Source organism: Apis cerana, linkage group LG10 (assembly GCF_029169275.1).
Source record: "Apis cerana isolate GH-2021 linkage group LG10, AcerK_1.0, whole genome shotgun sequence".
NCBI classification, from domain to species: domain Eukaryota; kingdom Metazoa; phylum Arthropoda; class Insecta; order Hymenoptera; family Apidae; genus Apis; species Apis cerana.
The window spans coordinates 1207808-1230635 of record NC_083861.1 but is presented as its reverse complement, the minus strand read 5'-3'; the positions used below and the strand labels follow the sequence as shown (position 1 = coordinate 1230635).

The 22828-nt window shown below is 29.6% G+C and overlaps 1 protein-coding gene across 1 annotated transcript in view; it reads left to right on the top strand.

Moving 5' to 3' along the window:
- LOC108004445 (nuclear migration protein nudC) overlaps positions 1 to 22786 on the top strand; it is a 101366-nt gene extending 78580 nt beyond the window's left edge. Inside the window, exons 5-7 of the mRNA XM_017067368.3 lie at positions 21049 to 21243; positions 22004 to 22206; positions 22288 to 22786. Of these exons, the coding sequence (XP_016922857.1) occupies positions 21049 to 21243; positions 22004 to 22206; positions 22288 to 22339 (450 nt within the window). The 3' untranslated portion in view covers positions 22340 to 22786. The remainder of the gene's footprint in view (positions 1 to 21048; positions 21244 to 22003; positions 22207 to 22287) is intronic.
- The last annotated feature ends 42 nt before the right edge of the window (positions 22787 to 22828 follow it).

Sequence of the window (22828 nt, the reverse complement as noted above, 5' to 3'; positions counted from 1 at the left end):
ATTACAATGTGTATACAATAAAGAATACTCGTTCGAATATATATATTTCTTTTTGATCTATTATGAAATCTATATGATGTAATAGAAAGTTAGAAAAATTAGATGTATTAGTAAGATTATTATTGTAAAATTACAATTTTTATAACTTGCTTGTATATTATTTTGTAATATTAATTTTATTTAAAAAAAGGTGCGTCGATATTCATATTTATTCTGTTATTGTTATTGAATTAGAGAATTGATTCAGTTGTAAAATTACTAATTTCACAATTTTGCTGCTATTTTCAATTCTAAAGAATTTTTCAAAGTGTAAAACCACATCTTTCTTCTTTCTTTAATTCGATTAAAGAATTGATAGAAATTATATATGTATAAATAATTAGAATCTGATACGAGATGTTTAGAAAGTTCATTGTTGAGCGTCCTAGACCTCTTGAAAAAAAAAAGTTAGGATAATATCGCATTTTCACAAAATTGTGACGATGGAGGTTAAAAAGAATTAAATTGAAAGAAAAAGCAACATGCAGAAAGATAACGTCTATGATTCATAGATTGCAAAATTGAACTCGTAAAAGTGAGAAATGCGCATGTATCAAGGTTTCGACCTTATATCGTGCTGCTTATTAATCGTTTTAGCTTTGTTATTAAATTTTAATCTATTGTTAAATTTTTTTCTCGCCAAACTTTACAAAAATTCCAAATTACAAGTATTGAATGCAACTGTTAAATGATTCGAAATTTGATTTTCGATATTGCCACCTCTCGTTTGCATATTTCAATACACTTTTTTTTTAATATAAGTGAATAACGTTTTTAAAAAAATAGTGGAAAAAATGTAATATATACATTATAAACCCAATCCATATCGATATCAGTATCGAACAGTCGGTTTCCAACTGGTTTAACTGGTGTTTAAATTTTCGAAACAGGGGCGAATATTACTTAGGCGGTGTGCAATTGTGGTTTCCGGATGGATAAAGAAATTGTAACGATTTCGGTTGAGTAACTTGTGCGTGAAAGGCATTCATCGAGCCGGATCGACGATCTCGATTCAACCGATTTGCAATATCCATTGGCTAATTCGCGACTCCCGCATATTCGCGAATCATCAAAAATTTCGAATTAACATCTTCATATTTTCGAACTCTTGAACAGCATTCCTAAAAGCTATCTTTTTGAAAATTCAATACGAAATACTCAATATTTCTATTAATGATGTAATACAATTTGAATTTTTTTATGCTAATTCTTTTTATGCAATAAATCTTCATATTTTCGAATACTTGAAATTTGAAAATTGTACCAAATACTCAATGTTTCTATTAAAGATGTAATACAATTTGAATTTTTTTTATGCAATAAACTAAATCTGATAAAATCTGGAAAACGAAGATGGAAAGATAAAATATCTTGGGTAAATGTGAAATTTTTCAAAGAAGAATTTCATTAATTTTCCCAAGTTAAAAAGAATTCCTAGATTTTCCATGAATCACGAGTACATATTTCACAAGAATTAATATAATAAATCCAAGGATCTCGATAAGAAGAATCGTCTCATAGCACGATCGAAGCGCGCGATAACCGTTGGCCTGGATCAAACTCGCGTTGTTTCCCAATCGCTATCGATTATCAACGATTAAACTTTAAACCACGAGTTCCATCTGAAGTAAGGATCAACATCGTGTTTGTAATAACTAGAATCAATCGTGATGCGTGGCCGCGGTAAATATAATGAGCGTGATGATAATGATTGGCGATGTCAATGACAGGGGGCCTAAATAGCGAATGCGCGAACGGGTCTGGCGCAACGGTCGAGATGGCCGGGCAGCTGGCAACTAACTCATAACGCGGGTATCTAACGGGGAGAATAGAACGTTTCAGAACATGAAATTGCTTTTAAGCAGTTGTTGGACGAGATGGAATCATTTCGTTGTTCGAATATGATCTATCGTTGCAAAATAAATTGGAATATGATTGTCGATTCGCAATTACGAGGATGATTTCCTCGTTCATCGGTTACAATGGTCTCTTAAATAAATTTCCTACGAGAATTTTCAATTGAAATAGCTAAGATGAAGAGTATCATAATATGCAGAAATTGAAATGACGATTCATTGTCGCGTTGAGATTTTATGATCGAGAATTTAATATAGAAATCAAATATTGAATCTTATTCAAAGTGAATTTGAAGTTGTGAAAAAAAATTATTTTTTAACAACTTTTTTAATTCTTCAACTAATTAATTCAGATTCCATTGATCAAAGATAGGATTGATTTCGATCGAACTCAAAAAATTGCGATATACGTGTGTAATAATTTTTAATTTCTTATTAAATGAAAATAGTAAACAATAACCGAGCATCGAGGCTTTCACCAAATAAAAATAAATAATTCTCCGAACGTATGACTAATTAATAATAATTAATAATAAATGAAGCTTCGATTCGCGCTAAGTCGAATCGAATTCTTCGAGATTAGATATTTCTCAATTCGAAACAATGGTTTCCACGCGAAACAATACTCGATTCGTGGGCATTCGGTCAAATCGCAGCCGCAGTTGCCTTAACGGTGCATAAACCGCATAGCAATAGAAAATCTAACCTCTCCTGGAATCGATCGATGCATTCCTCTTACGTTCGAGGAATCGTCGGTACACCTAGTTGACGGTAATCATTAATCCTTCCAATGGATAATCCTTCCGATGGAGAATTATTATGTATTTAATTACAACGTAGCGGCGATATTTCACCGCATATCCAGTCAAAGCCGCGATTAAAGTCTATCTAAAAATTTATCGTGCTCTCTGCCGCGCGCACGCGTGCGTTTCCATGCGCATTCGTGTCAAGGAACGCCGTACAAAATTGCACCGATGAACGCGTGCTCTGAACATTTTGCATAATGGAGATCCTGGAAACAATGCGAATCAGCTATCTTCGTGGTTTTCTGATTCCGCGGTTTGAAATACGTGTGTGATAAAAAAAAAAAGAAAAGAAAATAGAAAATACACGAATGAAGAAAAAAATGGAAATAAATTGCATAAAATCACATAATCGAATCGTTAGATAATCTACAAGGTAATCCCGATGAACATGATTTTTTATTAATTGTATACATTGTATACATGTACTACAAGTTACTTGTACTTGACGATTATTTAGCAGTAAAGCTATTCTCTTCGATTCTAGTCGATAATTTATTTATTCTTTTTATTTTCGTTACCAAAATATTTATATATATATATATATATATATATATATATATATATTTATATATATATATCCAATTATGCAACAAAATGTCAGTCAATCATAAATGTTAAAATGATTGAATGAAAGTGACACGTTTGTTTCAGGCAGATTCCAATCAAATTTATTACCATAATTTATTACTCAATAATTAATATTTATAATTTTTATCTCTTACACAATGATTTAACTCACTAATTTCAATAAATTAAATAACAAGTTATAAATTATAGATTGCCATTGCTCAAATAATTTTTATAATTTTGTATTTTATGAATTAGTTTTTATTACCAAACATGTCGTACTTATATTACAATATTATAATAACAATTTGATTACGCAAGAATTCAATTATACGAAAAACAATTCAATCTTTCACTACCACTTATCAATTCAAATATCCATCAGTCCACCCACACTGGTAACACATGAGATGCAACATTCCAAATCCCAAATATGTATCCTCGAAAATCGAGTACAGGCTTAATCTAACGAACGTAAAGATAACCCAAAAAAGAGCCCAAATGGCCACACCGAATCCATCCTCCCAATCGTGCAATGGCTCGCCTCTCTCTAGCTCCCGATTTACCCTTAATCTTGTGTTTTCGTTTAATAGCTGCAGGCGATTCCCCTCCTGTATTTCGTCCCGTTCCACCTCTCGATTTCACTTTTGGCGGCCGCGCCACTGATCGACGCTCTTCGCCTCCTCTGCCCCCTCGTCGAGTGGCAAGTTGCGCAAGCGCCTCGTTGTGCGCGGTTCGCGCGTTCGCTTGTGCGCAACTGATATGCGCATGCGCGGTTGCGCGCCATCGATCGTGTACTCGATAAAGTGTATCAGACACTGGCGTAACGAGGCAACGAAGAAAAGCTCGTTATATACGATCGTTTGTCTCGTTGTGTCTGGGGCCACCAGTGAACACGTGTATCGATATGATCGAGTTTTGTTGATCGTTGCTCGGAATATGTTTGTGCAGCATTTTTATCGATTATCGTTTAACGATAACGGCGAAAGGTATTAATTAGTTGCTTCGAGAAAACGTTCTATTGCTCGATCGACTCGAGTTTTGTCTTAAAGGAGGCGATACTTGTAGCCTCAAATTATGATTAATTATGACTCGGAGGAATCGAGTAACCTTAATATCACGATTTTTCACGGTATTACTATGACGCAAGGAATATGGCGTGAAATATTCGCTATAACAAAATCTTGGCGAGTAGACGACCGACCGGCAAGTCGAATCGCATCAGCCTCTCTGTCCTCGTAAAATTACGCGAGATTACAAAACGCGCTGCACTTTCTCGAACAGATGCAGACGCCGCGCGCACGTTCATTGTTCGTGCTTGCTCCGTGCGTCTGTACAAGATCTCCACAAGATGCAAGACATTCCACACTAAGAATAACATCGAATAGAATTTCCAGAACCCTTTTCTCCCTTTATACGTCATATCGAAATATTTCATAACATCTTACAATTTTTTTTTTTTTAATCTTTTCATACATATTTCCCGTCGCAAATTATAATCATGCAAAAATTCAAACAGAATGCTATAAATTTTCAGGCGCCACTAGATTCCAACGATTAACTATTTTTGTTCTTCGCTTTTTCTCGAGCTTCTTCTTTTCTCTCTCTTTCTCTCTCTCTCTTCTCTTTCTCTCTTTCTTTCTCTCCTCATTTTGATCGTATAACGTTACGCCACTGGCGTCGAGGTGGCGATGCGAAACCGTGGCGTATCGCGGTGGGGCACGAGGACGCGAAAAAGTACATGGGGAGCTTAACAGGCGGCGAAGGGGGCACGGAGAGGCAAGGCCGTTCTTTGACCCGAAACATGGTCCGCTCGGCGCCAATTTTTTGGGAGGAACCGGTCCCGGACCCCTGGAATTTTTGCCGGCAAACCGCTACCACACGGTTTCGTCGAGCAACCGATACCAACACCTGCCTTCTCCGTTAATATATCGCCCGGTTATAAAGTTTCCATCGATTAACGTCAAACGTTGCAACCGCGTCCTCGTCGACGCTCGTCGATCACCGATAAATTCGGCCAACCTAAAGTGAAAAAGCGTTTTACGATCCCTCCCATCTTCGTCTCCTCGATTCGTCTTACGTTATTTCGATACTTCCTTCTGTCCTCGTTGAATTTTTGTATTTTAAAAATTTGCCTTATTAAAAGACAAATCGCCTACATGTTCGATATCTCGAAATAATAAATATCACATCAATTACGTGTAATTACGTGTAATATATCTTTACGTCATTGATTTCATTTTCACACTTTTCTGCGGACGAACAGCAATGTTATATTTGTAATCATTTCGAATATAGAAAATATCCTCTGATCTGCCAAGAATCAGAGAATCATTTATTCATTTATTTATTATTTCATTAATTTTAACAAAGATTTTAAAACGTTTGATTTGAAAAGCTTGATTCTCGCAATCTTAGCGATCACGAATGCAATGATATTTAAAATTTTTTAAAGAGAAAGGTAGCTGTTCTATATAAAAAGAAAAAGAAAATTAAGAAAATTCACAATTTTATACGTTCAAAACAAAAGAGAAACACGCGAAAAGTTTCTTTACCTAATCCAAAACTATCGCGAGTAATCGCGAAGGCCATCGGCATCAGCGAGTCGATACTTATCGAGGATCTACAAAAATAGCGGCATTCACTAGCAGCTCGACGATGCAACGGTGCTTTCCATCATTACTTAATCGTTCTTGTTCGCTCGAACGATTAACGAAATTACAAAACGGCCGCGCGGAACACACACGTGCTCCACACTCGTTTTTTCAGGCCATCATTAGAATACCTTGGATTGGCTTTTGTCCGTACAGCCCGGACACAGAAGCTTCTTAAACCAGTTGCATCCGAACTGGTTACATAAAAGAACCGCCGCGTTTTCCCCGCTAGATCATCTCTTAAAGCCGGATGCATAGTCGCACGCGCCACTTCTATCTGGGCCTCGGCATCTCTCTTCGTCCCTCCATGCCTCCCCCTCTCTCTCTCTCTCTTTCTATGTTCAGTGCACGTGCTTTCGTAGAAACGCGGTTCACGTGCACCTGTGTACCGCGTATCGGCGGAGGCTCATCGATCTTCCTTGTCCCCTACGTTTTATTCTCGCTTTTACCCGCAATACGATGTCTTCGAATGCGATGTCGAACCGATGAAGAGCAATGTGGATTGTAATCGAGCGAGGCCCGTGGGAAATTAGTGGTAATTTAATTATTTGAAGAAAGAATTTGAAGAAGATTTGGAAGAAGCGTGGAACGAGGTATTATACGTGAATATATATAGGGTGAAATGAATGGTTTGAAATAAAAAGGATAAGAATAAAGTTACGACAAAGTAATATGTAATCTTAAACAAGTAGATTTTTTACGAGTTGTTTAACCAGCAAGATTACTTAAGATAACTGTTTGTTTGCAACATTGAATTCGAGTGAAATCGGAGTACATGTTGCAAGTAATTCTTATCTTTCACGCTTCGAATACTACTTTTATGAAATTTGATATTTTTAAATGTCAAGGTGCTTATCTTCGAATTCTACAGATATTCCAAGTTCGAAATCACCTTGAAGAATTTGAATACTTTTTAAACATAAAAATGCTACTTCGCATGAATGGCGATACATCGCGTTGAAACTGTTTTGAATACAATTTTTATGATCGAGAATATAAAAGTTTCGTTCAGTGTGTCCTTTTTTTGCTACAGTATTATATACTTTTTAGTCATTCATCTGCAAATGATGATATTATTTCTTTGTTTCTGTATTATATGGAGTTTGTTAAGTTACAACAAGATGGTTTATCATTGAAACGATTTGTTTGTTTAATCAGGCATCAGATATGCAATCCGTTTTGCAACACGCGAGTTTTATGGTTCCAGTGATTTTGCAAAGTAATCATTGTTTACGGTGATGTCATCGCCTACAAAATACCGATCAATAATTAAACGAATAATAATTGTAACAAAAAATTTTGTTGAGTGTATAAGTAGTGTAAATGTCCACGGGTACATAAGGATAACTTCGATATTCGTGTCACGATCCTGAATAAAGCGAGAGATAGATTTTATTTTAGAATATAAATTTCACCGGGTTGAATAACAACTTGAAAAATAACTGGTTCCGATCGATCTTCGATCGTTCCTTTATGGTTTCACCGTCACCTTCGAACCATCTTGAGAAATTTAACTACTCGAATTAAGTATTCGACGATCGGTTGTCAGCTTGTAAATCAATAGTAATTCTTTCGCGAGACAGTGGTATCAAATTCTCGAGGGACACGACAATCCATTACAAGCAAACTTTCATATAATATTGCGCTGAAAATCTGAAATGAATTATGATTCGCATGCGCGAGCCTTGCAAATAAAACATCTCTCCGGACCTATGAATATTCACATATCGTAATTATATCGAATATATCGGTTTCGAATATGCGACATTATTCCATATGCACGAGGTTAATGGATTAAAGAAGTGCGAGTTGACAAATTGTTGTTGTGTCATGGTTTAATAACACGCTGTATATATTTATCGCATATAATATAAATTCAACTTTTTTAATTTGTTTACATTTTTCGTACTACACATGTATTGAATTGTATGGAATTTGATTATTTATAATTGTTTGAGATAATTTCATCTCATGTTTTAATCTTAAAATTTCCTCAAATCTGAACGATATAATTTTATAGCAAAAATTAGATCAATAATAAAAAATATATAATAGTTAAAATAATTTTTTGAAAATTGAACAAACTTGAGTTTTTTAAGAAAATTAGAAGGATTGATTTATTAGATAAACATGTAAAAAAAATTGAAAAATTGAAATTGATTTTTATAATTTTTTTTATCTTATAATGTATATTTTTTATCTGTTTTGAGCTTATAACGAAACGGTAAATTTTGTAAATTTATGTCAGTTATATTCATATTGAAAATTTCGAAATCGTTGATGTAGAAACAAGAAGAAGCATCGAAAAATCTAGAAATTTTAAAAAATGATCGAATACTTTCCAGAAATTGTATATATAAGAATTAATGAGTCACAAAATAGAAACTATAATAAATTTCTATTGCACAAATAATTTTTCCATTGTATCAAATTGAATAATCGACATTATTAACTAATAATTTCCAGTTTTTTCTCACGGATTTACGTTATTAATATTGTTATATAATAGAATTTATTAGCAGTGATAACTTCTGACTTGTAAAATTTCACTCACGATACTAATTTAATTATGCAAAAAGATTTTAGTATAATTTCTTTCCTGATTTCACCAAAAAAATCAATTTCAAACTAATTTCTCCCTCGTGCTAAACTTCTCGAAAAACAAGAATTCTACAAAATTTATCTTTTCAATTAAATTCTTTAGATTTCCATTTGAAAATTATTTTTATTACAATTTCTGTTATATAATGTTTCCTAATGAAAACTTTTTGAATACTTTATCTTTCAATTTATAATTTTAAATGTTCGTGAAAAATTCAACCAATTTTATCACATATTTCCACCAAACATTGAATAATAGAGCTACCAGAGAAATATCACAATCACGTGGAACGAAGCGTGAAGCATAATATTGCATGTAGAATGGCGATGCACCGTAAGAATTCGTTATATGAAAGGGTAAAAAAGAATCGTCTCGATAAATGTAAATGGATCTGAGAGCAGAGTCAGAATCGTCCTTGAATGGAATGAGATCTAACGATCGTATTGATAAAAGATGATCGAGATAATTGACTCTCATTGTTTCCCTTTGCTTTTGAATCGCTTTGATTCCTTCCGTAAAAAAGAATTCCTCTTTATTTCGATCTTATTCACAAACAACGTTGTATACAAAACAGCACAGAGTTTTATTATTTATATTATATTATTTATTATTTTTTTAGAACATTTAAGCTATGTACTTTCAAGATTAATAATCAAATTCTATAAAAGACCATTCGATACCGATCGGCGACTCGATTGAATAGTTTGTGCTGATTAATGATCGGAACTATGGATGATCTCTTTTTTCCGTGATTTATTCGATCGTGACAGCTATTTATTCGTGATTTATTCGTGTGAAGTAATCGATGAAAGGAAGGAAATCACGTCCTTGTAGATCAAAAGTTGTACGAACGAACAATCGCTGGTGTGAAAAAATAGTGAAAAAATTGAAAACTGTAAACTTCTTGCCTTTCGTTTACCTTTCACGGTTTGGGCCCTTGAATTTTTTTTTTTTTACATGAATGGATGTTTAAAAAATTAATCTTAAGTTGTCTTAAATTAACGCATTTTTTAATCATTTATATTTTTTTGATTGATTGATTGATAAATTTATTATTAAAGATATAAATAAAATTATACGATTATAATTAAAATTTTGTAATAATATTTGCTTTATGAAAGAAAAGAAATTTATTTATCCTCTATAAATATTATGATATAATTATGATAATATAATGATATAACACTAAATGAAATGAGATTTAAAAAATATATACACATCGTGTTTAACATTGAATAATTTAATACTTAAATAAGTAGGTCACATCGTTCTATAGAATTCTTCGTAACAAGTATGTCTATTTTTATACTATTTCTACCAAATATTTGATCAATATCGATAATTGAATACAAGCATTTTTTGCAATTAACGACTAAAGAATATATTAAAAAAAAAAAACATTTTCAAATGTCAAATTGATTCGTTTACACTAGTTAAGAAAATAACATTATTATTTCACCTTGAAATAGTGTTTGTGAATATTTCATATGTTAATGAGAACCAATAATTGTGCCTATTTATCTATTGACCTCGTTCGTCCAGCAGCAGAAACGATCAAAAATAAAAAAGATCGTCTGTTTAGTCGTGTTTGAAAGTACGAGATATTTCAAAAGAGATATTTATACAAAATATAACAGCAATGTTGAATGTCGAATTTTTCTAGTCTTTAAAAATTAGATACTCGGATTACTATGTCAATGCCTTCTTAATGTCGTGTCTAATCATAGTACTACTCATCTATACGTGATATGAATATTAAATTTGCGGCATCAACCTTGGTCCAACCTAATCGATTTAAGTCTAATATCGAAAACAGTAAGCAAAGGCTGATGACGTCGAATGAGATGTTTTCGAATCATGGTCATCGATTAAGCCGCTTTTCTTGACTTACGTCCTTTGAAATTTTTATTCTTATAAATATCTAAAATTCGACGATATAGCTAGATATAAACATCTCCAAGGCGAAGATAAAAATTTGAAAAATTTAAAATAAAAGATATTTGAATCATGATTTAGTGGATTTATTTGAATTTGTTTTTTTTATTTTGCATTTTAAATGATTTTTATTCTTATATTAATAATAAAAATTTCAAAGTCAATTGCAAAAGTCTTACAAGAAAATTCGTCTATTATGAAAAATTTGATTTAATGAAGTATATAAACATATTGGATTATACATAAAATTTATATTATATTTTAATATGATTTTTAATAATTTTTTAATACAGAATAATAGAGCACTAAAACCTAAATATTTTATATTTTAAATTTTTTTCTATTCCGTATTATAATAATAAAAATAATTCCATAATAATTCTAATATTTCATATAAAACAGTATCATTGATTTTTATAATTTATTAGTTGAATTTGTGTAAGATTTATAAAGATTTTCAATTTTAGTATATTTTAATAATAAATTTTAATTGATTTTAATATTTTTTAATATTAAAATATTATTAGATTTGAATATGTCGAGTGAAAAATATAAGATAGATGATAAATATATATATGAGAGTTAAATAATATCTACATTCCTTGAATAAGATGTTATGTAATATCATTTAAGTATAGAAAAAAATTGAAGTATTTTCAAAGATAATTTCTTTCAATATTTAAATTCTCTTATAATTTTAAATTTTTTAAATTTTAATTTTTTTAATATTTAAAAAATAGTTATATTTGAAATATTCTATATCACACTACATCTACCTAAATAAAATATAATACCATATATAGATCTATTATATATGTTTTTAAAAAAATTTATATCAAAAAAATTTCTTTTAATATTTAAATTTTTTTATAATATTCCAATTCTTTTATATTTATTTCAAAAATCATCATATTTTTTAAATACATCTTTACTATACTTTTTTTAAAAATACAAAAGATAATACAGACGGATATAAATCTCTTTATTTTGTTAAAATGATTTATTATTCTAAGCGTTATAAGTCATTTATCAACAATAGTGTTAAATCCATTTTTTACAACTATGAAACGTAATAAATCTCGAGAAAAGTCGAAGGATGATGAATTGTCAGATATTTGTCGGGAAAATATAATCTTTGACCTATAAAAAGGGTCTCGTATCACGAGATCATCGTGTTTTCTTGCACGTTATCCAACGCAGTGAGTAACGAGGAAACTATTTGATTGCGCAACATCCCGTGAAACGCGTACAAACGTCAATTCTCGATTATCAAGGATTCCGGCGAAGACGCCAAATAAAATCGGTTCCCGCCACTGCAACCTTCGATACATCAGCTCATCGAACGAATCTACAATGAAAGTTTCGTTCATCCGTTCGTGTGGTTTTATCTAAGATTACGAACCTCTTCGAAAAGGTGTATAACCTTCAGCCCTGTAATCGATGACCAATTATATGACGCATCGTAGGTCATTGATTGGATCATTGATTTATTTTAAGTACAAATATTTTTTTATTTTGTTCTACAGGATGAGTTTTGTAACACGATTATTTAAAATTAAATACTAAAAAATTATAGAAGAGGATATATTATGAAAAAGATCATTTTTAGTTTAAATTATTTTTCAAGATATCTTATGAAAAAAAAGAGTAAAGCGATATTTTTTATTAAAAATTGATGATTGATTAAAAAGTGCATGATTCCATAACAACAAAAACAAATTTGACTTTAATATGTATTAAATATCCAAAAAAGTCTTGCAAATAAATTAATAATAATTAATATTATCCTCTCCTGTATTTTTATATCTCTTATGCAATTTTTGTATGAAACATATACAAAATAATTTACGGATAATTTTTAAAGTATTCATGTATAGGATTCACTTTGTATGTTAATTTATTAATTATTTTGGAATAATTCTGAGTCCGAGATCATTTCAAGGTCGTAATAGGTCATTAAATACTTTTTAACATTTATTATAATATTATGAAATCAAAAATAGGTGGTTCATTTAAAAAGATTAAAATAATATTAATATCAATTCTCAATTTGTAATTATTTTTTTTACTCAAAATATTTTTACTGAAATTATCCAAAATGCCTGAAGGAGATCATTCTATGTGTCATTTATAGATTTTATAGAATGCAAAATACAAATTAAATATCTTGTAAACGATAGCAATGGAATATCGTTAATTAATATTAATTAACATTATAATATGTTTAAAATTTTTGTATCATTAACATTTGAGTTTATTTGTGTTTAATTGAATAATAATTCGCAAGAATTTAATCTTTAGAAAGTGGGCACGATGTAGTCACAGGAGCAAAGTTATCAGACGTAGACAGTCAACAAACCAGAGAAAGTTGCTTATTCAATGAAATGTTCAGCAGTGGACACTTTATTCGTGTTGCAATGTGTTTGTCACGGCGAAAACCGCAAGCCTGATCACCATGTGGACACAGGAAACAAATTCCTCAAAATAACTTGCATGATACCGTTAAACATGTTCCATTGTATTGTTTTCTCTCTCTCTTGCAACGTTTGTACAATGGAAATATAAATAATTTTCATCAATCCTCTTGGAATTTTTAAAATACCTTTTAAAATGCTAAGTATCAATAATGATATGTTCATATTTAAATATTAATATTTATAGAAAATAATTAATTGTTTCTCCTAATTAGAAGAAAAAATAAATCGAAAAATTTTATTTCATGTTAAAAATAATTTACTTTATATATTTTTTCTTTTCGTTTTAGCCTTTAAATGTTAATATATGTAGAAATTTTGATTCAATTGAAATTTGAATGTTCGTCATAAATATTTAAGAATAATATTTATTGTAATTTTTAAGTGATTTTTCAAAAGTCATAAGTGTTGTAATCTAAATTTTAAGAATTATGGTATAAGAATTAACGTTTTTTATCAAATTATTATAAATAATTAAAACTTTTTCGTTATTTATTATCGATGACGAAATTTATGGAAATTATTTTTTGATTACAAATAATTATTATCAGTTACAGAAGTTTTGATTAAGATCAATCAATATAGATGATATAATGAATTATAGAATTTATGTTTCTACAAAATAGAAACATATAAATATATATTTTGTAATAATTATATTAGTTTCAGATTTAAGGGTAATAGATTACGTCAAATCTTGCCAATATATTTCATAAATTTTAACAAAAAATGTTACGTAAACATTATTTAATATTTTATTAAAATGATATAAATAAAATAAAATAATAAAAATAAAAAATTCGAAGAGAACAATTAACTGATATTTATCTATATTTTTATATTATGTTTACTATTTGTAGTCATTGAATTAATATTAATTTTTGTTTAATATTAATCATCATTACTGACAGTAATTATTGTTAATAGCAATAATTGCGTTTATTATTATTCCATATTTTTGTTTACAACTTTCTTACAGATCTATATTAATATATAGATATAATATTTTTTATTTATTTGCCATATATTGACAAAATTTACCACCTTAAATTTAAGACATCTTATTAAATAAAAGTCCATCATTCATTTTTAATGGACAATAATTTAATTCTCAAAGAGATTTCGTATAATTTTTATTGTTCAAAAAAAAAAAAAAAGATACGATTAATTCATATTTCTAATTTAAATCGAAAGAAGAATCGTGTATCGTGTTCAAAGGGAAACAAAGCATGGCCGCGTAATGTTCTCATATCGTGTCATTTTGTTAACGTAATCCATCCTTTTGTTCTTTCAAATTCAAGGCTACGTTTCAGAATCGCGGCAACTCTGACACACTGTTGCCCCTTAATTGTTTTCGCCACAGAAGGAATTCATTGTTCCCGCGAATACATCTGTCCGTCCTCGCGTACATCGTTTCCCGTTGTTGATTGACGAATCAGATTAAGTCCATCCAGATTGCGCCTTATTTTCCATCCAGTTATTTTACACTATTTTACACTGGGTAATCACTTTTGTTATTTTTTTTTTCCTACTTCCTATAGGCCTCTATAAAATTTTAATTAAGAAATTCAGATAAATTGAAAAATTTTTTCGTTATCAACAATTAATTTAACATTTAATGCGACACGAAAAGTCGAAGAGTGTTTTCTATCGTAGATTTTTTTAAATACGAAAAAACAATTGTACGACAACGAAAAATGGCATATTTATGGCAATATTGGTAACTGGATTGAAATCAAATGAAAAGCTTAAATATTTAATAATAATCTTTTCCACTTTTTTATATTTTTTGAAAGAAAATTTACAATGCAATCGTTACTTGCTGTAAAATATGAAATGAAACATTCGTGTTTTTCCTACAAAATGTGTTAAACGGTATTTGTATCAAGAAAATCAGAAATTAATTTTGTTAAAAGATGTATGCGTTAGTCTCATCTTAATAACTAAAACTCTTTTAGTATAAAATTTTATTTCTTCTAAAAGATTAGGAAGTATGTGCTACTTTTATTTCAATAACTAGATCCTCTTCTTCCAACAAATAATTTCAATTACTTAAAAAATTGAAAAAATATAATCTTCGAATTAATATATTATAATATATTCTCACTTTGATAATTAAAACTTCTTCTTGCAACAAAGAATTCCAAATTTTCCATGGGGAAACAAAATTGTCAAAATTGACGTAAATGATCCATTATTTTCAATTCGTATTATCTCCAATAAGTTAAAGCTTCAATTATCCTCGCCATAAACTCCCATCTCGCTTTACCATTGAACCGACATTGCACAACTTAAAAACAATCTTTATATTAATCCCCGTGGTTATGGTAACGCGCAACCCGGTCTTGGTCTTCATATCCGTGGATGATACAAGTTCAGAAAAACGCAAAGAACAAACGATCCTCTGTCGTTCGATAGAGGGGATAATGGGCACGAGGGAGCGTCGATTGAAAATTGCTGGCTCTCCTCCCACTCCAGTTGTTCACGTTCCATCGTATAACTGTATACGATAACATGCACGTATTGTGCGTACTATGCGTGCCACAATAAGTGGATAAAAGAAAAGTCTCGTGAAAGAAACGCAGATTTGATTCGAATATAATTATCAATTAATTTTTTAGACATTAGAAATTAATTTTTATCCCTTGTTTAATTTATATCTCGTATTATATCAAGGAACATCAAGGAAGAAGATAAATAATTGTTTTTTTTTTATTAACAATAAAGAAATCAAAATGTACATAGTAATTAAATTAATTGAATTTTCAAAGAATTTCGTTCATGTATATTCGATGACGCATTATTCTCATTTTATTTTTAGCTTTATCTTATGATAAGAAAAAGAAAGTGGATCGTAACACATCTCTGTCTCTTTTTCAAATTCATACCAAACATTACATAATGCTATACATAAAGCTATGTTAATCTAAAGGAAATATCGATTGAAAATTGCAGCATTTTTTCTTCAATGAATGTATAATTGTAACAACAATTAAAAAGCAAAATCGTTGTCAATGAATTCGAAATATAAAAATATAAAAATCATATGTAATATATTTGTTGTTCAATTTTTGGTTATAATAATAGAATTTTCCTTGAAATGTCAAAAATAAACACTAGATATTAAAAATATTTCGAATTCATTAAATTTGATAAAATATTATTTTCGAAGTGTTACTATTATTATTTAATTGTTTTATTAGAAAACTAATTCTATTATAATATAAAACTACAAACAACGAAAATATATTACAATAAATATTTACAATTTTTTATCTTTCATAATTATTCATTGAATAAAATAATTATAAAAAATAGTGAACTTACAATTTTGTTCAATATTGTATATTTCGTGTTAAAAAAAAAATGAAAATCACAAAGATAAATTTTTCTTACAAATGGGAGAATAATATAAAAAATTATGAAAATTAAATATATCATCTCTATACTATTCCAAGATATTTCTTTTGAAATACATAAATATATAAAAAATCACATACGGATAGAAGATTTTGCAAGTGTAGTACCGCGAAGATGGCTTCAACAACAAACTGAAAATCGTGAAAATGATGGCTCCAGTCTAATGATGCCTCGTGAAACGATTGAATAAGCGAATAAGCAAATAATTATCAAGGAGAAACCGTTCTTATACTTGCATTATAATTAGAATGGGTTTAATGAGTCTGAGAAGATGTTGCATTAGCGAATTATTATTAAAATATGAAATCTACAGTAAAATCGACAATAATGTCTTGAAAAGTTGGTATACTTAACTGAATTGATTAAGTTTTTATCCAGATTTGATGGTATTCAAGATGAATATGAAGATTAATAGTAATATCTTTTTACGCGAGTTTTTCTGAAAAGATTGTGCAAGTTCTCTGGTTGATTGGTTTGAGTTTCTAGGAGATAGAGTTTGAGAACATTCGAGCAAAGTACTTTTTTTTTAATTCGGGTTGACGGGAACGTGAATTTGCTCACGTACATCCCTTTGGTCTCTACTAAAAGACCAAGGCTGCGTTTACTTTCGATTCGTAAAGTCGTCCGACTTCTAAAGGAGACAAGGTTTAAATTCGTGTTCTTACTTTTGAAACACTTTCCTTCTTGCTATAATTCGCGTCTTCCTTTGTACGATGAGATGTGTGTTCGATTCGATTCTTTTTTTTTTCTGCAATCTGCGAGGGATTAAGTTAAGATTAACTTGATGCTTATTACGAGGTTTAAAACGGAAGTTGTTCGTGCACTTGTTAATTTCTCCATAAAACGAGCTGCTCTATGAGCCAATTTTTTATTCCAAGCCTGTTTTGCTATTTTAGATAAATTAGTATTAAATGAGAAATAAATCCAGGGCTTTTCGATAATTGCAACTGATAAGAAAAAGGATAGACGATTGAAGATATAATTATATATATGAATCATAAATTCCATCATTTTTTAAATTAAAGTATAACTAAATAAACAACTATTAAATAAAATAATGAATATTGAAATAAATTAAATATATGTGTAATATCAAAATTAATTAATCGTGTGAATTATTCTTCAAAAATCATAAATATTTGCTACTATGGTTACAAATTTCATTTTTCAAAATAATAATCTTCTCAAGGATAAAGTTTAATACGATTGAAAAACAAATTATTTTTTATTCTTTTATTATTTTCAACATAAATATATTTATAAATAATAAAAAAAAATATAATATTAAAATTTTAATAGACAGTTAATTGTTTATATGTAGCAGACATTAGTATACGAATCAACTTAATATTTTAAATTGAATTTGAAAGAATTATTTTAATATTATAAATAAAATTTATTAGGCAAATTTATTTTTATAAAAAATGAAAAAAAAAGTTTGTTCTATTCAGAATTGTGATTATAGTTTACCTGCAAAGTATTAATAAATGTTGAAAAAAATATTGACACAAAATGCCTTTAAAACACGATAATTTTTTTACTTGATCATTTAATGATTTGATTTAACAAACTTGAATTTTTTAACAAGTTAGAGAAATTAATAGTATATAAAAAAATCTTGAAAAAATTATCGTGTTTTTAAAGTTTTTTCATCTCTGCCTGTAATGAAAAATTTAAAAAAAAAACGTATTCTGAAGATTTATTTTTAATTTTTATGAAATTTTTATCACGTATAATATAATTGACATAAGTCTATAAAATATATTTTTTAAATTATATCTGAATCTTTAATGAATCGGATATAAATATTGAAAAAAAATCATTATTTTCTTTCTAATTTTAACCAATAACAATCCTTTTAAAATTTCTCTTATACATTATCTTGTAAATTAATAAATCAAATCGTTAAGCCCAATTTTAAAAAAATTATCGTGTTTTAAAATCAAAGATATACGATTCTGAAAAAATTAATACGATCCAATCACGATCCAAATTTTCGTGTCACAGTCGTCTGGTTAACACAGCGTCCAGAGATGAAGGATAATCCGAGAGATCAGCAACCCTCTTCCCCTCTACTCTTTGTCGTCCCATCGTAATAATATTCTACTTTGTTAACGTGTTAACTTGGTAGCCATGATCCGTTTCCACGCACCGGTGCGCTCAACTACGCTCAGCGTTTACGCGGTCGTCGTCATCATCGTCACGCTGGAAATTCAAGAACGCATCCAACATGACGACGATGATGATCCCACGACACGTAATTCTCTTCGTATCATTCGTTATTCCTTCCCCTCTCCCTTTTTTTTCATCCCCCCTTCTTGAGATGATCGGTGTTGCGACACACGATACGCACGATGGGTCATCTAGGATTTCAGAACTTGATGGATTTAATTGTTCCTGATGCTGGCCACCCGAGGACGTCCCACATGGATCGTTGCCTCGAGAAATATACGTTATCTGTGGACATGATTAAAAAAAGATGAAATTGGAATTTAAGATATTGATCGAATCTATTTTTTGAAGATTATGGATATTTAAGAACAATATGAGCAAAAAGGAAAGAATATTGGAAATTGAATTTTAGTATTAATCCGTATCGGTTTTTTATTTTTATTTTGAGATTTTAGGAGATTTAAGAAATTCTGAGGAAATGGATAATAAAAATAAAAAAAGAGAAATATCGGTGGAAAAAAATTTAAAAGTTTTGAACATTCAAAAAAAGAATATGGGTGAAATTGAAATTTTGTCGATTTTACTATTTATGAGTTTAAGATTTTGAAAAATTTAAATATTTTAAATATTGTAAAATACAGCTTATAACGAATTAGCTTAATTTATGAAAATTTTGTTGTCAATTGTTTTATTTATTTGTATTCTGGAGATAATAAAGATGTTGAAATATAATAAGATAAAAATATAATGTATTTGCACCAGATACTTTAAATCTTCAAAATTTTTTTATTTACTAATTATTTCATAATTATTTCTTACTTTGATACTTTGATGTTAAAAATATTGAGAAATTTAAATAATCAATGGTTATTATAATATTTATGTGAGAAGCTTATAGCTTAAGCCTTAAAGAATTCCTTTCTTAACGACTTTAAAGATTTATACAGCCAAAGTATAATGTGAAATATTGAAATGAGAAACAACAGATTTTCAAGAATTTTTCTTTTTTCACCTTTTAACTACTATTAACTAAGAATGCAACTACCTTTTTTTCGAGCAGAATAATGCATTCCTTATGGAAAAATTAATTCAGCTCATTAGATAGATTGAATGTAAAAGTACAAACCATGTGATTTCATATTCAGATTTCATTCACAGCAATTTTCTTTCGTAACGATACTTCTTGCGTTAGACACTTTCATTAATTCTATTTTCCACCAACTCCATCAAACATTTTTGAGGCAATATAAAAGTAACTAACAGAATACTGATCGAGAATCATTCGATATACAATTCTAGTTCTAGTAATCTTGCTTCGAATCGTCGACTAGTACCAGTTTGTACATAAAACGATAATAATCATTGCTGCAATCATCTAAAAGAGCTAATTCGAACCATAATAAAAGAAATTATAGGAACGAACTTTCTGTTGCGAAATGTGCTGTCCTCTCTTACTCGAATGACCGTCCATCTTTTCTAAGACCAACATTCATTCGAAAATTTTGAATCATTATCGAGATTAAAAGTATTAAAATATTCATAAATGTCTTTGTATTTGCTGATATCTATGATTAATTCATTAAAATCCAATATTATAATTATATATTATATTAATGTGATGTTTTATTTGTCATTTCTTTCCAACTAATTTATATTTTTGAATTGTATTTTTTACATTACGAAAGAAATTTCAAAAATTAATTCTTTTTTTTTCAATTTCCTTAAATTTTAAAATATTCCTTCTAAATTATAGAAACTGTAAATTCTGTTGATTTTTATTTTTTTCTTTTATAAAAGATTTTCTTTAGGGGTCTAAATTATCCAAGGCTCATTTTGAAGGTTGCACTGCAAGGATTTCCGAAATCCAAGGTCTCGTCAAAATGGATCACGATGATATGCAATGAAATCGCAATCTCTAAAAGGACTGAGAGAGCAATCATGCGGAACCGCGATCGATCGAATGAATCGCTATTGTTATGATAGATACTCGATGAATATCTTTGCATTGAGAAGATCGTTACTTTCAAATTGCGCGAAGAATTACGAATTTTTATCAGATTTATTGATTGTAAAAGGAAAATGTTTATGATAGATCATATTCTATATGCATGAAAATTTTATTGTTAACTGTAGAATTACCAATCTTTTTAAACAGTTGATTACAAATTGCATTAATTTTTGCTGAAAATACTCATATATTTCTTATAATTGTAAAAAAATCAGTTATTTTGTCGAATTTAGAAATTTTAATGTTTAGTAAATTGTTATTTTAATAATCTAATTTTTCAAATGAACAAATTTGGACATAAATTTGAGTAAAAAGAAGTCGATTTTGAAAAGATGATAATTATGTCAATGACAACTTAAACTATAAAAATATAAAATTGCTTATTTAATTTTTCAATATAATTGAATAGAGAAAATTGATTGTGAATGTAAAAAAAGGATTTCAGAAATTCAAAAAATAAAAATTTCTAATATCAAAGAATACATTTAATAATTTTAATCGTTCTTTAATTCCAGATCAAAGTGCCTTTGAAAGTGAACTTCTCAGCCAGGCCCAAGGACGTGTCGGTGACGATTACGAAAAAACGATTGACCTGTGGCATCAAGGGTCAACCGCCAATCATCGACGGTGATTTTCCACACGAAGTCAAAGTCGAAGAATCCACCTGGGTGATCGAGGATGGAAAACTGTTGCTTCTCAACCTGGAGAAGGTAAGTGATGCAAGCAAGCAACTCGATGCTGGATATGCGGCCTTGTCAAAACGAGGATTCCAACGATGCTATCGCTTTAGCGATGAATTTCTGACGGATGATATCGGATACGCGAAGAATTCGTTGATTTGACGTGACCATGAACGATCGTATACAGAGTTTGGTGAAGGGTGAATCGTGATCGTTTAACGAGCAAACTGTTTACTTGATATTTTTATTAACATGATTCGATGGCATTATTGATATTTCAATAATAGATGATAGATATTCCATTGATCGTCATTTAATAAAGGTAAAGATTTTGATTCTTTTTCGATAGATTGTAAGTCTTCTTCTTTTTAATAATATTTTATGTTTGTAAAAGTTGATTTTGAACTTTTTGAATTTTAATAAATTCGATATATATGTATAAAATTGAATAAAATTGAATAATATGAATATTTTTTTTAAAATATATCATAAATATGTTAATTTTTTCTGATATAATTAAATTATTAAAACATTTATAAAAAACATAAATTTTATATTATATACCCAATTATATATTATATTCATTGTCTTGTTTCTTTTTGATTAATTTATAAAATTATTTTGCAATGTTTCCTGATTTCACATTTGATATTTTTTAATTTTCTTTATTACCAATTAAACTTAAATATTTGAAACAAATTAACTTTCAACTTTCAGATATTAATGCAATATCGCTTCCATCTTCTATTTTACGATCACTAAAGGCAAGAATCTTCGACTGTTTTCACAGGTGAACAAAATGCAATGGTGGGCTCACGTGGTAACCTGCGATCCGGAGATCAGCACGAAGAAAGTGAACCCCGAGCCGAGCAAGCTTTCCGATCTCGATGGTGAAACTAGAGGCCTCGTGGAGAAGATGATGTATGACCAGAGACAAAAGGAACTGGGTTTGCCAACGTCCGACGAGCAGAAGAAGCAGGACGTGATCAAAAAGTATGGCATCGAGCATCACGAGCATTCATAAATCAGCATAAATATCGTAGAAATCTAACCATCTTAAATTTTTCCTTCCAGATTCATGGAACAGCATCCCGAAATGGATTTCTCCAAGTGCAAGTTCAATTGAAATGGAATTCCAATTAGATAGAGGGCCGAATATTCAAGGTGTTGTTGTGAAACTGATAATACAAAAGATGATATATTATCAATATATCCAATCGCGAAATCCAGAAAAGCTCTTTATGATACTCTCGTTAATTGACACTGCGGTGAAGTTTTCTGCACCTACTTTATCGTATCGCCAGGCTTTAAAGCGTAAAAGATGGCGCCACGATCCATGCCACGATTGGATCGTGGTTACGATAAAAGGATTCATCGTTTCCTTTGTCACAACGCTCACTTGATGATTCCATTTTCTCTCTCTCTCTCTCTCTCTTTTTTTACACCTATCTTCAAACCGTTCCTTTTGATTACTGCTCCAAAGGTAGCAGAATCAATCTGCACAAATATGTATAACGTATGATTTTTTCACATTACGTTTCGTATAATTGAATAAAGAGTTTAGAAATGAAAAGATTTTTTGTATTCGATTCCTGAAATTGATAAGATTCGTTCC